The following is a 16532-nucleotide window of genomic DNA, read 5'->3' as shown; positions in this document are numbered from 1 at the left end:
AGCCAGCCAGGCTGACCCCAGAAAGTAGGGACCCCAAGAGGGCACCCCAACCAGCTCTGACCCCAAGGAAGTGACTACGGGCCACAGGGGGGGATCTCAGGAGAAGTAAGCACTTGTGGGGTTAGGGGTTAGAGCTTCAGCACAGGCCGGGGCCAGCAAAGGCCTCGCTGTGGTAGATCTAGCCTTCCCCCCTCCCGCTCTCCCTCTCCACCACAGCCCCTCACAGTCCCAGCCTCCTCTGGGCAGGGGGCTTGGCCCCGCAGCCTCCCAGGCCAGCCCCGGGAGCACCACCTGCCCCAGCCTACTCTAGAGGGCCAGAGACTTCCTGTAGCGCAAGAGATTTATGCAAACGGGCTGGGGCGGTGATGTCACCCCAAGGGGACTATCTTCCAGTGGCAGGCCCTTCGATAAAATCAGGAACTTGAGCTGGCCCTGCAATGTCAAGGGAGGGGGCTCACGCAGGGCTCCTGGAGCACAGGGGGCAGGCCTGAGCCCTGCGCCTGCCGAGTCCGTCCAGCCCCCGACGGGGCTTCCCATCCCAAGGGGCTCCGCACTGGCCCCCACCGAGACAGGAGACCTGACTGGCTCGGAGCTCGGCTGGATGTTACAGGCGTGCAAAATGGAAGGGTTTCCCCTCGTCCCCCCTGTGAGTACTGGGACTCCTCCACCAGCCCGGCCCGCGGCCCTCGGACGCCCGCCCGCCGGCCCAGGGGCTATCCCTCCTTGCTTGCTATCAGTGGGAAGCTGGTGTTTCCTCCCTTGAGCTCCTGGCCCGAGAACCAGCGAGGGGGCCATCGGGTCGTCAGAGCATGCCCTGGCGGGCTGAGGCTGGGCCCGCGGTGGGGCTGTGATCGGTGGGGCCTGAACGGTTATTTATAGATGGGGCTTGGGTGGCAGGCCTGAGCTCCAGGGCAGGGTGCTGGGCCAAGGACAGTGAGGGTGGCGGTGGAGAGGTGCTGGAGGAGGCGATGGGGCGACTGGCACGGGGGAGGCCGGTCCCTAGGACAGTGAAGCTCTGAGAGCAAGAGGCAGCGGCCGGAGCTCTCGGCCTGTGGCCTGAGAGCCTTGGGGACCGAAGCTGCTGCAAGTCTGGGTCCCCAATGCCTGGCCTGGAGCCTGGCACAGAGGTCGTGGTTGTTGACCAAAGGGTCTGGGCCTTGGGCCCGTGGGTCCCCAAGAGGCAGGGGCAGGGACCAGGGCTGGAACAGAGACTAGGGCTGCAGTGAGGGCTGGGGATAAGGGAGAAGAGGGTGGGAGCTGGGGTTGGGGACATCTTGGGGCTGAGATTAGGGCAGGGGTAGGGTCTGATTGAGTGTGGGACGGGAATTAGGACGGGGGCTGAGGTTGGAGGTGAAGAGGGACCAGGGGCCCGGGAAGGCGGGGACGACAGGCTGGGGGGGACGCCCACTGCCCCTGCTCTGGGTCTGGGTGGCAGTTGCAGCCGTAGGCAGGTGTCAGACTTGGGTTCCTCTAAAGGGACCTTTTCCTCGCTCTTCCCCACTCGGCAATGATGGGGAGCCCTGGGGGGTGTTGGGAAGGAACTTGGCAGGGCCTGCCCACCTGATTCAGCTTTCCCGGACTAGAGGCAGCTCCCCGCCTCCACCCAGCCCAGCTGCCCACCCCGGTTCGGCCTCCAAGCCCCCGGAGGCACCTTGGGCTGACATCCTGCTGCTGGGCTGCCCTGCCTGAACCCCCAGTGCTGGGGTCCCGGCTTCCTTGCTCGGCTTGACATGGCACTAGCCAGCTGCCTGAGCCCCCGCCCTGACCTGGCCCGGTCCCACCTTTCCCTCACCTGGGACCAAGAAGGTGTGGGGCAAGCAGGGGGTGATGGAGGTGGCCCCAGGAAGAGCGAACTCTGCCTCAAGAAAGCCGTAGGCCCAGGAGCTTGGCCATCTCTCCCTGACCCTTGCCTCTCAATCCCTAAGCTCCAGATAGAGAGGGGCAAGAGGCACATCTTGGGCTCCCATACCACACCCTTCAGCTCCTCTCCCAGCCCAGGGGCTACCCTGAGCACTCCTGGGAGGGTGGGCCCCAAGGCAGCCCCGGCCCCCAGTCAGAGCCCTGAGGCCCAGAGCGACGGTTGTGCAATTCCTGGGCACACGCTTTGGGGTGGGGAGAGGCCGGATGGTTGCTGGGAAGACTGGGTGTGCATGTCCCTGTGCCTGTGCCAGTGAGCGAGGAGGAAAAGGAGGAGGGGGACGAGGAGGGAGGGGGAGGGGGAAGGGGAAAGCTGGACCCCAGTGAGGGAGTCAGAAGGAAGATGCATGAGGGCAGTGGGGGGTCCAGGCTCTGTCCACCCATGGCTCCCAGAGCCCAGCTGGGTGAGAGCCGTAAACCCCATCAGTGCACGTAGCCCTTGGTTGGCGAGGTGGCCCTAGGCGGGCCTGGGGCCTGGGCGCGGGCTGGGAGAGAGAGCAAGGGGCTGGGGCGGGGACCGTGGGGATTCGGGCAGGAGGACAAGTGTGTGCTGCGAGGACAAGTGTGCAAGTGGAATGGGAATGACCGCGGAAGGATGCAGGTAGAGGCGAGTTTGATGTGCTTGAAGGCAAGTGTGTGGCTACGTGTGTGAATCTGAGTGACTGTGTGGACCTATGGTGTGTGTGTATACGTGTGAGTGTGAGGAGAACTGGGTGTGAGCATGTCACGGGGAGTGCGCACGTCTGGGGGCTGCAGGGGCATCAGCCGGAACAGGAGGGGGCGAGTCTGTGAGGCTGAGGCTCAGGCATGTGGGTGAGTGTGAGTGTGAGTGTGCAGCGCATGTGAAGGGGGCAGGGGTGGGGGTGTAGGGAGGCTGTGCTCTCCCCTCAGCCCCCGTTTTCTCCGGACCTCTGACCTCCAGGGTACCTGTCACCCCCTTTCTGCAGGAGCCAGGGCTCTTGCTCTCCTGGGCCCCTGCTCCCACTCCCTGTGGCCTCCCCCAGGCCCAAGCGGAGGGAGGCCCAGGACAGCGGTTCGATCTGGGAGGGTGGTCTGGACCCAGTATACGGGGGTGCGGGGTTGCAAACCTGGCTGGGGTGCCCCAGCCACAGTCTGAGTCCTGACACCCTCCTCTCTCAGCAGCCATCGGAAGACCTGGTTCCCTACGACACAGACCTGTACCAGCGCCAGACACACGAATATTACCCCTATCTCAGCAGTGATGGAGAAAGCCACAGTGGTGAGTGCAGGGCTCGCCCCGCCCCACTGCCCCAGTCTGGCCCGGGGCCGAGTGGCTCCTGGGGTCTGGAGGGAGGACAAAGAAGAAAAGGCTCCCAGGGCTCTTTTAGAATGCCGAGAACGGGCTCAAGCTAGTTCCCAGGGGACGTGAATTCCCTGCCCTAAACCCCAAACTCCCCCACACCCCACCCCAGCTCCCATTTATCCAGCATCCTCAGTGTGCCAGGGCACGAGGCCAGCTTCTTCCACGGTTACCCTCTTGTCCAGTCTTTGTGGTCTTTTTACCGATGAGGAAACAGGCCTTGGGGGCTAAGTGACCCGGCCGAGGTTGCACACCTGGGTGTGTGGGGGGCGGGGGGACCAGGTGCATCTGCTCCAGGCCCGGCACTCTTCCTCCGCAGTTCCTCCTCTCTGTTCTCGTCACCCCCTTACCCCGAAGTGTGGGTGCAGGCCCACTCCCTGCTGGGTGGAGCTAGCAGTTTCTTAACCTCTATGGAAATTCGGGGCCAGATAACTTTGGCATGAGGCTTGTCCTGTGCCTGTGGGACATTTAACGGTGCCCTGTACTTCTGCCCACTAGACGCCAGTATGCCCACCAGTCCCGACAACCAAGAATGTCTCCACGTCACCAAATGTTCCCTGGGGGGCAGGATAACCCCCATTTGACAATTGCTGGGCTAAAAGAGCGGCTCTGAGGGTCCCTTATTCAGCAGGGGCTGAAGCCTCTATTTGCTGGGAGGCAAGAATGGGGCTTGGGCTAGGGGCCCTTCTGTCTGGGTGTAACTGCCCACCCCAAGGCCCAGCCCGATCCTGGAGCAGCTTCTAGGGAGAGCGAGGCATTATGTGCTGGGAACCTGGGTGGTGGGCTGTGCGTGTGTCTTGGCAATTGATGGGGACACCCCTCAAACAAAGGCGATGGATGTAGTCTAGTTAATGTGTCCTCACTGGGGCTCTGAGACCTGGGCAGCCCAGATCCCAGAGGGAGAGGCACACTGTGTGCCACAGCTGAGCAAGGTTTCCCATTCGAAGGCTGAAGGCCAAAGGCCACACCTGGGGGCCAGTTCCACCTGTAGCTCCATTTTGCAGGCACTCCTGTGGCAGCCTCAGCCCACAGCCACCCCCGGGGGGCCACGTGCGGGGCGTGAGTCCTTACTTAGGGCTCTCCTGTCTGGATGCCAGAGCTTGTGACCAGCTCCACCTGGAGCTCACACCTGGCAGCGCATAAAGACTGTACCTGGAAGCTGTGTCTTGGGAGGAAGTGGTGGGGGTACCTCGAGGCCACATCAGGGGACACACAGGCCTTTTTCAGAAAGAACCTCAGGGCTGAAGGACTTTAAAACATCCTCTTTTGCATCCTTTTAAACTTAGCATTCTACAAGAAGTGCATCTTATCTGTGGGAAAGCCAGACAATTCAGAGAGAGGCTCCCTCTGCAGGAGTTTGAGCGCAGCGCCCACACCTAGCAGTCAGGACCTGCGCGGTCCCTCTAGGCCTGAGGACCAGCGCCCCCTGGTGGCTCCAGGCAGCAGGACTGCTCGGGCTCCGGCACAGCTCAGGGCCTCCTAGAATTGCTTCCCGCATCAGGGATCGGTTCCCCTACGGCCTGACCCCCTCTCAGTTTCACTGGGTTTGGGTGCATTTCTTTTGGGTCTACTGAAGGCTAAGGTTTCCCTCCTGCAATCTGGGGGAGCTGTTCGTATATTTAGAAAGGAGCTGGGGCTGGCTGATGGAGGGGGTACTTTAGAGAAAGCCCGTGTTCTCTACCCTTTACACCTGGGTGGGGCTCTAGGAATGGCTCCTGATTAGGTGCCTGAGCGCCCCGTTTGGGTTGAGAAGCCTCAGTATCTTCAGAGACTCCTCCAGTGTCTGAGCCCCCTTTCGCCAGGCACCTGACCTGGCCCTTCCTAATAGTACCTGTTGGAAGGTGACGTCTGAAGGCTCAAGAGACACTTCCCTGCATGTTCCTTGGCGTATCTTTCAGGCAGCGAGGCTGAGTGCAAAGGCCCTGGGGCGGGACCTGTGTCTCGCCTGGTTCCATCACTCCCCAGTGTGTAACCTTGGAGATGGGCTTGCTCTCTCTGTGCCTGGCTCCTCACCTAAAAAACTGACAGCGTGAAAATACTGCGCAGAGTTGGGACACTTAAGTGAGGAGGTGCCAGAAGTGTATGAGCTAATGTTTCGGGTCCCAGGCCCAGCAAACGTTCAGGACACGACGTGGTGGCTTTGCTGCGTCCTCCGGGCAGGGGAGACGCGCCGCTGTGGGGGAGGGAGACACACAGAGGGCTCCGGGGCAGGTCAGCCAGCCAGCGGGCCATCCACCCAACACTTACTGTCCACACACCCACCAACCAGCCTCTGTTACCTGCCAGGCACCGGACACAGTTCTAGGCGCCGGAGGCTCGGTGGTGAGCACGTTAGGCCGCTGCTTGTCCAGTGAGGGAGAGCGACTGCAAGCGAGCGCACGGGCAGACGTAACCACCAGGCCTAAGAAAAGCAGGGGGGGGTGTCATGTGCAGTGTCTTTGCGGGGCCGCTTCAGTGCGGGTGCTCAGCAGGGGCCTATGAGGGGCGGCCGTTGGGTGGACGTCAGAGTGAAGAGAAGGAACGTGCATGCAAAGGCAGGCGGCGGCCCGTGTGGCTGTGAGCAGGGGTGGGGGTGGGGGCGGCCTGCAGGCGGCAGACCCCAGGGCCTGTAGGCCAGGACCGGAGTGTGGATTTTACCCCGCAAACCGTGGGAGCCCTTGGAATTTGAGTGGGAAAATGAAGAGAGCTGAACTGGGGGGGGGTTGGCAAAATTTTAAATAAATTTTAAATCTTTCATGTTGAATGATTAAAGTAACACATACTTCCTGCAAAACTTTAAAAAATACAACAGTGTATCAAATAAAATATTTCCCTCACCCCGATCTCTCTCCTCACTGACAGCACCTTGGTCCATGCAGGCAGACGTCTGATTCTTCGTACATAATCCTCTGCGTGTGTAAACATTTGCACAAACATGTGCATAGTCTGTTCCCTGAGAAATGGAATTGTGCTGTCACGCTGCTCTGCTATTTGCTATTTCTTACCTAAACTCGTAGGCACTTCTTCATGACATACATAGCGTATCAGAGATAGAGTAAAAATGATTTTCCAGCCCATTACAATGCTGTGTAAATGCACGCACATTTGAAATAAATACTCAGAGCAGCGATTTTCAGCGTTCTTCCTCTCTGGCACACATAGCTAATTACTAAAATTCTGTGGCACGCCAAAAAAATCTGTTTTGTTGTTTTGCTGATCTGACAAAAATATAGAATTTTTTAAAATTAATTCACACCAGACAGCTATTATTATATTGGTTGTTGTCATTTTTTATTTGATCATCTGAGGGAAAAAGGTCAGTGCCCTGACTAAATAGGTATGGCAGGTTTTAAAAACTCTGGCTGCGCACCAGTGGCTGCCCCACCCCGCCCTGGCACACCTTAAAAATGTTTTTAAAAGATTTTATTTATTTATTTTAGAGAGGAGAAGGGAGGGAGAAAGAGAGGGAGGGAAACATCAATGTGTGGTTGCCTCTCTTGTGCCCCCTGCTGGCGACCTGGACCACAACCCAGGCCTGTGTCCTGACTGGGAATTTCCTGTGAGCTTTTGGTTTGCAGGCTGGCGCTCAATCCACTGAGCCATATCAGCCAGGACCAAAATTTTAAAATTTGAGACAATATCTATTCACTTGTTCTATGAAAGATGAGAATTTGGCTTTCTAGCTATTTATAACACACACACACACACACACACACACACACACACTTCTCCACACATATATAAAGATAATTATGTAGTAGCATTTTTTAAAAAATATTTTATTTATGTATTTTTAGAGAGAGGGGAAGAGAGGTAGAGAAACATCAATGTGTGGTTGCCTCTCGTGTGCCCCCTACTGGGGACCTGGCCCACAACCCAGGCATGTGCCCTGACTGGGAATTGAACCGGCCACCCTTTGGTTTGCAGCCTGTGCTCAATCCACTGAGCTACACCAGCCAGGGGTAGTTTTCTTAATTAACGTATAATACTGTATAAATTGAAGGGGTACAGTGTAATGACCACACATACACACACACACACACACACACACACACACACACACACAGAGTGAAATGATTACCACAGTTTCATTAATAACCATCACCTGTGTAGTTACAAAAACTTTTTCCTTGTGATGAGAACTTTCAGGATCTACCGCTCTCTTAGCAGCTTTTAAACCTGCCGAGCAGCAGTGTCGGCTGTGGCCACCATGCTGTTCCTTCCGTCCCAGGGCTGACTTATTTTATGACTGGAAGTTTAGGCCTTGCGCCGCCTCCAGCCGATTCCCCCACCCACCACCCCACCCCCTGGCTCCGGTGGCCCCGAATCTGGTCTCCGTGTCTGTGAAGTTTGTTTGTTTGTCTGATGCCACATGTAAGTGAGATCATACAGGCATTGTTTTTCTCTGCACAGCGACTTCTGCTAAATCAGTGTCTGAATTTTCCACCGTTAAGGCCATGTGACTCTGACAACTGAGCCACACGGCGCACTTTACCTGTAGGTTCTGGTCCCCGCATTTCTGGGGAACAGTGAAAAGCGAAGGTCGAAGGGCCCTTGTTCTGGAACCAGGCAGTGGGGGCCTGCACCCCACTTCCCACTGCCGCCGGGGTGACTGCGGGCAGGATGCGGCCCCTCTCAGTTCCTCCGCCTTCCCCCCACTCCGCAGGGTGTGTGAGGACGGTTACTGAGTGCGGAGCACTCGGAGCGCTGAGTGCTACGCTGTGAGGATTTGTCATCCTTATCAGCACGGTTTTCTAAGAAAGGGTGGGGGTCAGCTTTTGTGGTCGTTTGTTGTACCCCGTGCCTTTAATCTGCACTCTCCCTTGATTAATAGTAGCTTGGCTGTGCATGGAAATCTGGGCTACAAATCATTTTTTCCCTTAAATATCTGAAAGCATTTCTCTGCGGTCTCCTGGTTACCAGAGGTTTTCTCATGAAGTCTGATGCCTTTCTCCACCTGTTTTTTCACGCACCGTACTGTGTGTTCACGTTCTGTGTGGACAGACGTGGCGGCATAGAGACGGGAAGGAGTGGATAGATTCGGGGGAGGCTTCCAAGGCAGGGATCGAAGACTGTGCTTACCTGTGATGAATACACGTAACAGAAAGTCCACCACCCCCCCCGGCTGTTTTTAAGTGTGCAATTCGGTGGCTGGACGTACACTCGCACTGGTGCACACTCACCCTGGTGTGTGGGCGTTACCATCACCCTGTAGGACCGACACTGTGTCCCCGCGGCACCCTGACTCACCGCACCCCTCCCACGGCCCCTGGCGACTGCCATTCTACTTTCTGTTTCTCTAGGAGGCACTGCTTGCGGGTGGGGTCACACAGCCTTTGTCCTTGTGGGTCTGGCTTCTTTCAGTCAGCACAATGTCCTCAAGGCTCCTCTGTGGCACGAGTCAGAATTTCTTTCCTGTTCGGGCTCAGTGACGCTCTGCGCACGCAGAGACCACCTTTTGTTTACCCACCCACCAGCACACCAGTCGCTTTCAGCTACTGGGAGCAATGCCGCCGTGCGCAAAGGTGTGCAGACGCCTCTCCAGCCCCTGCTTCCTGGTGTTTCGGGGTGTGTTTCTGGATCATAGGGCAGCTGTATTTTTGATTTTTTGAGGAATCACCACCCTGTTTTCCACTGCGGCTGCAGCATTTTGCATTCCCACCAAGAGTGCACAAAGGTTCCCCTTTCGCCACATCCTCATCAACCGTGTCATTCTCTGGTTTTGGATAATAGCAATCCTACTGGGCTTGATAGGATTTGCTTTCCGAGATGGGATTGGTAAAGGAAATGGAGTTCCAAAGTATGACTCCTTCTCTCTACCCATCCATCTTTCCATACTCTTTCATTCTCTAATACCCCCGGCCATCGACCAACTTATTCACACACCAATTAATCACCCACTAATTTATGTTTCCCGTTGTCCTTCCCTCCAGCCACCAAAGCCTCCATCCATCTCCCCCTGACTCAGCCACCCAATAAGTATACACAAGCCTCTTTTATATTCCAGGCACATTGCTAGGTCCTGTGGAATAAATAAAACTCAAGTCCTGCCAGATTTGTCTTTGCAACAAGGGAAGCAACTAATGCCCTGATACCTGGGCCCCGGGTAGACAACAGCAATCCCAGGAGAAGGAGCTCCCACTTTGGGTCTCCATTTCCATCTCTCGCCCGTTTGCAGGAGGCCGGCCTTTGGGAGCCCCGTGGTCTGTGATTTCCTGAGCTTCCTTCTCAGCTCTTGCTTCTTAATCTCTCCTCTTCCCTCACTGCCTTGTTCTCACTTCTGCTTCCCTGGGGGAGCCCTGGCTTCAGGCTGGGGTTTCTGGTCTGAGGGGATAAGGCCAACAGAATGATAGTTAGGGCTTGGATTGTGTGTGTGGGGGGATTGTTTTGCATATCATTTTATTTTTGTTCTGGTGACATATAGGTATTAGTGACACCAAAAAAATGATTAAGAATATGATGTGTGGGTAGGACTTTGGTCTCAGGTTGGGAGCTGGTTTAGAGGGAAGAGATGAGAGGTTTAGATGAATGGGTAATTGCTGGCTGGTGGATGATGGATGGATGTTTGGATGGAGGGATGATGGATAGATAATGGAAGAATGGATGATGGAGGATGGATGAGGTGTGGGTGAAGGCAGACAGGCAGATGGGTAAGAGCAGTCAGTGAAGCCTGTCCCTGAGGGTCTTACTCAAAGCTTTCATCAACAGCCTTGCCCCTTGGGGGGCGGGTGGTAGGGAGCAAGGGCTCAGTCCCAGAGCCGTACATGGCGGGTTTGGACCCCGACTCTCCCAGTGACGGCTGTGGACGAGGGACTTGATCTCTTTGAGTCAGAGTTTCCTCACGTGCAAAAGGAAGACGCCAGCATGGTGGCCACCTGGTGGGCCCCAAACCTGCAGGCTCCTCCAGCTGCCCAGGTCACTGGGAGGAGGTTTTGCTGTGACCCCCTTTGGGAAATGCTGGCCTCAGGCTGGGGCCACCAGAGTGCGCCGGCGGGGTGTCTTGGGTGGAGCTGGAACAGAGGTGGGGAACAGGAGGGGAAGCACAATCAGGGCCCCTCCCCACCACCTGGTCAGAGCTGAAGTGAGGATTCAGTGGGGTGACGTGGAAGAAGCACTTAGCACAGTGCCTGGTGTGCTAAAAACGCACTAAACTAAAAGGTAACCTGTACTGACCACTTAACTGAATGTCGACTGATGCTCACTTTGTATTGGGTACCTAACAGGCAATAGAGAGGGTGACCCAGCGCTCCCTCTAGATGTGCAAGGGACTCGTGCTCTTTCCAGGAGCAGAGAACTGCGCTAAGGACAGCCTGGGGGGGGGGGGGGGGGGGCCTGGGGGGGGGGCCTGGCGGGACTCTGGGATCAGGCGAGGCCCTCACAAACAGTCCCCTGGGAATGAGGTCCAACGAACCCAGCAGAGCTCACTTTTGCACTAGGAGGGAGTCCCTCCACCTGCCGGGCTCCTCCAGAGGCCCCGGGCCGGGCTGCCTCTGCCTACCCAGCGGCCTGGGTTACATAATCACTCGAGCACCCAAATCAAGGGTGAAGGCGAGGTTTCCGTTGGGCCTTTTGAAATCTTAATTACAGCTCAAGAGTCTCCACTGCAGCGTTCAGGGGACACAGGGTCACGGTGGGCGGGGCTCCAGAACTTCAGCGAGCAAAGGAACGCCCTCAGGGCCCTGTGGAATTCCAGCTTCCCAGCCTCCTCAGCAGCACTTCTGACTCTGGGGGTCTCCCTCCCCGCCCCAAACCTGCAGGCTTCCCCAGCTCCCCAAGTGACTCGGACGGAGGAAGGCCTTCTGTGACCCACTTTGGGAAAGGCTGGCCTCAGGCTGGGACCACCATAGTGAGCCCAGGGCTTCAGGTGGAGCAAGAACAGAGGTGGGGAACAGGAGGGAAAGTGCGCTCAGGGCCCCCAACCCCGAAGCAGAGTGGGTGTGAGGGTGGTGCTGGGCGGGCAGGACCGATGGGGCGTCCAGTCTGTACAGACCTGGGCGCTTCAGCTCCGCAGGGGAAGGCAGAAACCGGAAGGGCCAGGAGTGGGGCGGCAGGGCGGGTTCATGGCCAGTGGGGAACCCGGGTCAGCTCGCCAGATCCCAGAGCCCCCCCAGGACCCATCTGTAAAGGAAAGAGCAGGTCCCCACAAAGAGCAGGGGTTTCTGCATCTTGCAAACTCATGATGAGACAGACACACAAAGTACAAGTTGCTTTGTCTCCCCTTCAGGTGCAGATAATTTGGTGGAGCAGTCAGAGAGAGTTCTTAAGAGAATAGGATTCATTCGCCCACTCTTTGGGAAATGTTCGTTGTGGGCACAGGGACCTGAATAAACACAGACTCCAGCCTCCGGGGCAGAGTGGTGGTGGGGGCGGGGCCCTAAGACTATTCCTCTGGGCCACTGACCCCAGGTAACCGGAGCAGGAGGAAGAAGAGGAAACAACCGTATATTAGAGAATCTGCTCTTTGCTCAAGGGCTCATGCAGGCTGGTTAGGACAAAATAGTAACCGTAGCAATAATGATAACAGTAAATGTTTATAGAGTCTTGGTCTGAGCCAGGTTCTAGTCTAAGCACTTGGCAGGCTCATTTAATCCTCACAAGAGGCCTAGGAGATGGGTGTCACGGTAGCCTCGACTTACACAGAGGGGAACCAGGACCTGCCCAGGTCACACGGTGGAAAAAGACGGAGGCAGAATCGGACCCCAGGCCTGCCTGACTCCCACAGGAGGTGTTTCTCTCTCCTCTGTGCCGCGCGGAGGCGGGAGTCTGGACTGAGGGGTCACGTGGTTTCACATGCGGAGGGGACATTGGTCACACCCAGCTGGGTCTCTGACTTTTGAAAGGAGAGGCTCAGGGTCACATGGCAAGGCCACCACAGCACCAAAAAACTGCATGTCGTTTCTTAAGGATGTGTGAGTGAGTACATGCTTGTGCCGGAGAGAAAAATAAGGAGGGAGACAGACAGACAGTCACGCACCCCATTGCACACAGCACACAGGGGGCTGGTGGTCCCCTGCAGGGCCTTGGCTTGTCCCCAAGATGAGGCCCTGGCTAAACATCTCCTACACTCTGCCTCTGGGTCACAGGAGAACACCCCTCTGGTCGCTTTGTCACCACACCTTCTTCAGGACCCAGAATTGCACCCAGGAAGTGCTCGGACATGTGGCAGTTTTTGTTCCTGGAAAAGGTGTCCAGAGGAACCGCGTTGAAGGCCTGCCCAAGCCCCGGGGCAGGGCTCTCGGCGGCACGTGGCCGTTCCCCAAACGCGAATCCACCCACCGCAGACGCTGAAAGCACCTGTGGGGGAGTTTCCGGGAAAGTCTCGGGCCCCAGTAACCTCCCTGGAACTCAGACGCAGCTGCCCAAGGACATGGATGGAAAGGGCAGCACCGTGTGCCTGGGCTAGTTCTGGTGTGTGAAGAATGTCAGCCCTGTGACTTTGCAGTCACACACCGTGGCCACGTGACAAGGCCGTGACGTGGGCTGGGCTGCCGGTCGGCTCAGGAACCACTGGGAGCTCCTCCCTGGGGGCGAGCGCGGCGGGGAACCGGCCTTCCTCAAGGTCCTACTCTGGGGCTTGGGCTTTCACAAATTGGGCTTTCACTCATTGGTAATTATTATCCCCATTTTACAAGCGAGTTGATTGAGACCAGGGAGGCCCACGCCTGTGCCTGCAGTCACACGGGAATGAAATGGCAGAGCCAGGATTCGGGCACTGGCTCCACAGCCTGCAGGGGCGGCAGACCAGCAACGCAGCTGAGAGTGCAGGCTCTGCCTCAGCCCTGACGCCCGGCTCGGCCCCGGCTCGGACCGGGCCACCGCACGTGGCGTGTGCAGCCTCTCTCAGGCTCGGGGTCCTCGTCGGTCTCACAGGGATGGGCAGCTGACAAGCTGGGTGGTTGGATGGCTGGTGTCCACTGGCAGCCCAGGCTGGCCTGCAGTGGTTGACCCCTGTGGCCTGGCATTCTTCAGTCTGTAAGCTGCTCTAACCGTGTCCCGCCGGCCCCGCCCGGCTGCGCCCCGCAGACCATTACTGGGACTTCCACCCGCACCACGTGCACAGCGAGTTCGAGAGCTTCGCCGAGAACCACTTCACCGAGCTGCAGAGCGTGCAGCCCCCGCAGCTGCAGCAGCTCTACCGCCACATGGAGCTGGAGCAGATGCACGTGCTGGACACCCCCATGGCGCCCACCCACGCCGGCCTCGGCCACCAGGTGCGTGTGGCCAGCCCGGCCCACCGGAGCCCCCTGCCTGCGGTGAGGCCCGGGCTTCACAGGAAGCTGACACAGGCGCTTACTCAACCCGGCTTCCTGCCCCACAGCGCCAACGGCGGCTGGAGCCCCAACGGCTCCTCCTGACCCTCCGACTGACCTCATGACCCCACACCCTTATCTCCTCTCGCCCCGAGATGGACAGAGCCCAGATAAGCCCACCCCCTCCCCTCCCGATCCACCCGACCCCAACCGCCTTGTCCTGGGCCCTCCTGGCCCTTGCTGGCTGCTGCCCTCGTTCGCTGGCCCCTGAGGGATCTGCCATCCAAGTCACTGAGCACTGACCCGGATTGACCGCTCCTGGCCCCTCCCTGTCCCCACTGACCCCCCCCCCACTGACTGTCCTCAGCCACACCAGCCTTAATGCCGGCCAGTGACCTCCATTCCTCCATTGACCTTTACTGCCCCTCACTGACCTCCACTGCCCCTTCCCGCCCCCGTCGCCCGTTCACTCTGGGTTGATGTTGGTACCAGCTCGCTGGCCCCTCTTCACCCCACTTCTCTCGCTGGGCCATTGCTAGTCCACTCGCTCCCTTTGTGTGTGTGAGAAAAAGGGGCCCTGGGCCACTGGGCCCCGGGACAGGGGGCCCAGCGTGGGGGACTTCAGCAGCCCCTCATCCCTGAGACCTGCGTGTACCCTGTGTGTGGTCACCCCGCCTGGAACCGGACTGACCTCCAACTTCCCCAGCTTCTTCCAAATCTCTCTGGGCCCTGCTGACCTCCCTGCCCTCCGCAGCCCCTCTTCTCTCACTCCGGGACCCCGGCCCTGCAGCCCCCAGCCGCGAACGTCCCTCACTGACCCCAACACTCTTTCCAGGTCCCCTACCTTCCCCGCATGTGCCTCCCGTACCCCTCCTTGTCTCCGGCCCGGCCCAGCACGGATGAGGAGGAGGGTGAGCGGCAGAGCCCCCCGCTGGAGGTGTCTGACGGGGAGGCCGAAAGCCTGGAGCCGGGGCCGGGCCTCCTGCACGGGGAGACAGGTAGGGGCCCGGGCCCAGCCCTGCTCTGGGCCTGTCGCTGCCCTGTGCCCACTCGGCCAGGGCCAGCTGGTGCAGCGGCCACAACGCAGAGCTGTGCGTGCATGCACCCACGTGCGTGTGAACACTGGTCGGTGCGTGTGTTCATGTGTGGGAGCATCTATGACTGTCCAGACCTACGTGTGTGTCTGGGAGTATGTGTGCATGGGAGTGGTGAGTGTGCCCAGGCCCCTCGGTGGCTGAGTGTGTGTGGGTGTGTGCACGTCTGCACCCCTCTGTGCTGCATGTGAGTGGGTGTGTGCCGGGCATAGGGTTGGGGACTTGGGTGCCCGTGGATGTCCCCCAGTGCTGCCCTTCCCTGATGATAACCCCCAGGGCCCCCCATCTGGGGTGGCGGGCACGGGCCCTGCCCTGCACTGACCAGCTCCCGCCCACAGGCAGCAAGAAGAAGATCCGCTTGTACCAGTTCCTGCTCGACCTGCTCCGCAGCGGCGACATGAAGGACAGCATCTGGTGGGTGGACAAGGACAAGGGCACCTTCCAGTTCTCGTCCAAGCACAAGGAGGCGCTGGCGCACCGCTGGGGCATCCAGAAGGGCAACCGGAAGAAGATGACCTACCAGAAGATGGCCCGTGCACTGCGCAACTACGGCAAGACGGGCGAGGTCAAGAAGGTCAAGAAGAAGCTCACCTACCAGTTCAGCGGGGAGGTGCTGGGCCGCGGGGGCCTGGCCGAGCGGCGCCACCCGCCCCACTGAGCCCAGCGAGCCAGCGTCCTGACCCGCCGGCCTGCAAGGCCTCCCTGCTGGCCATAGCATTAACCCCTCACCTGGCCCGGACACAGGGAGGGAAGCTCCCAGGGGCCAGGGCAGGACTGTGGCGGCCCAGGCCTCATCTCGCCACCCACGCCCTCCTCCTCCTCCTCAGAGTCCCCCCCCTTGTCCCTGCTCCACCTTCCACCGGGACTCCAACCACAGCTCCAAAAGACGCCAGAGTGTCGGACGCCCGGAAGGGGTCAGCCGTGCTTTAGTACAACCAGGTGCTTCCTCAGGAGTTCGAAGTGCCCTACCGGTGTACACGGAATGATGCCGTTGAGCACCTCTCCCTTCTCACACCTCTCTCTGTTAGCTTCCTCAAGGAACCCTCATTAAAGTTATTCTTGTGACTGCTCCTGCAGCACAGAGTCTCTTTTAAAACAGTTCGTGCACCGTGTCCGCCCCCTCGCCCCCCACCCCCACTCCCCCCAACCTCCGCCTGCCGGGTGAGCTGTCCTTTCTTCATTTGTCTATCGGGCATTCACTGAGAACCCTCCCAGTGCTTAGATGCCGGGGACGTGAAGACACGGAGACAGACCAGGAGTTGGAGCTGGTGGGAAGAACGCATCACCGAAAAGCCCTCTAGACCTGATAAATAGGTTTTTACCAAAAAATGTCCAGGAGGCTTAAACTGATCATCCTTAGGGTATGACCCCAAGGGTGGTGACGATAAGAATGGCAACGACACTGGATCTTCCGGCCATTTGTTACATGTAAACCTGGAGAAGTGGAGTCTGATACCGTTCTGCTTTATAGACTGGGGAACCAAAGCTCTCGGAGGTCACGTAATTTGTTACGTGGCCACAGCAGGGAAGGGACAGAAAAGACGAGCCGGGAGCCTCCACGCTCCGCACTCCTGACTACCCAGTAGCAAGAAGTGGAGGCTGGCAGCCGGGAGCGAGGAAACTTCCCGAGCAGACGCAGACCTCAGAGCCCCCAGATTCTGGGCCTTCCGTGTTGGGCAGACGGCCCGCACCCCCCTTAGGCCTCGGGGGGGTGACACCCCCACTCGTCCCCAAGCCCCGAGAGAGGGTCAGTGGTGCACAGTCTTCTTTTAAAGAAGGGTCAGGGATATGCCATGAGGTTGAGAAGTGGTTCACAGGGCAGAGGAGAACGCGTGTCGTGTTTAAAGGGATGGTAAGTTTCCACCCCGTGCTGGAAGCATTTCTTCCTCCTGACCACGGGGGACACAGCACCGCTCCTGATACTCAGTCTTGCTTTGAGGGTGGTGCCTGAAATTCACTTTTCTTTATAGC

At 58.4% G+C, this 16532-nt stretch overlaps 1 protein-coding gene across 2 annotated transcripts; it reads left to right on the top strand.

Annotated features, from left to right (window-relative positions):
- The first annotated feature begins 372 nt into the window (after positions 1-372).
- On the top strand, positions 373-15637 carry SPI1 (Spi-1 proto-oncogene). 2 transcript variants are annotated; one of them, XM_037166212.2, is made up of 5 exons: positions 373-646; positions 3058-3157; positions 13241-13428; positions 14303-14465; positions 14900-15637. In XM_037166212.2, exons 1-5 carry the CDS (start codon positions 602-604, stop codon positions 15217-15219), a joined length of 816 nt encoding a protein of 271 aa, XP_037022107.1. In that variant the 5' UTR covers positions 373-601; the 3' UTR covers positions 15220-15637. The 2 variants fall into 2 exon arrangements, with proteins under 2 accessions (XP_037022107.1, XP_037022108.1); XM_037166213.2 differs by having other exon boundaries at positions 376-646; positions 3061-3157.
- The last annotated feature ends 895 nt before the right edge of the window (positions 15638-16532 follow it).

The sequence above is a fragment of the Artibeus jamaicensis genome, unplaced genomic scaffold (genome assembly GCF_021234435.1).
Source record: "Artibeus jamaicensis isolate MK-2021 breed Jamaican fruit bat unplaced genomic scaffold, CSHL_Jam_final contig_797, whole genome shotgun sequence".
Taxonomy (NCBI): domain Eukaryota; kingdom Metazoa; phylum Chordata; class Mammalia; order Chiroptera; family Phyllostomidae; genus Artibeus; species Artibeus jamaicensis.
Note: the sequence above shows the minus strand (reverse complement) of the source record. Positions and strands in the feature narration are given on the sequence as shown.

Bases quoted from the DNA above. Each gene is read 5' to 3' on its own strand.
- SPI1 (XM_037166212.2), top strand. From the start codon at position 602: ATGTTACAGGCGTGCAAAATGGAAGGGTTTCCCCTCGTCCCCCCT. The intron at 3,158-13,240 runs GTGAGTGCAGGG...TGCGCCCCGCAG, and splicing joins TGATGGAGAAAGCCACAGTG to ACCATTACTGGGACTTCCAC. The intron at 13,429-14,302 runs GTGCGTGTGGCC...CACTCTTTCCAG, and splicing joins ACGCCGGCCTCGGCCACCAG to GTCCCCTACCTTCCCCGCAT.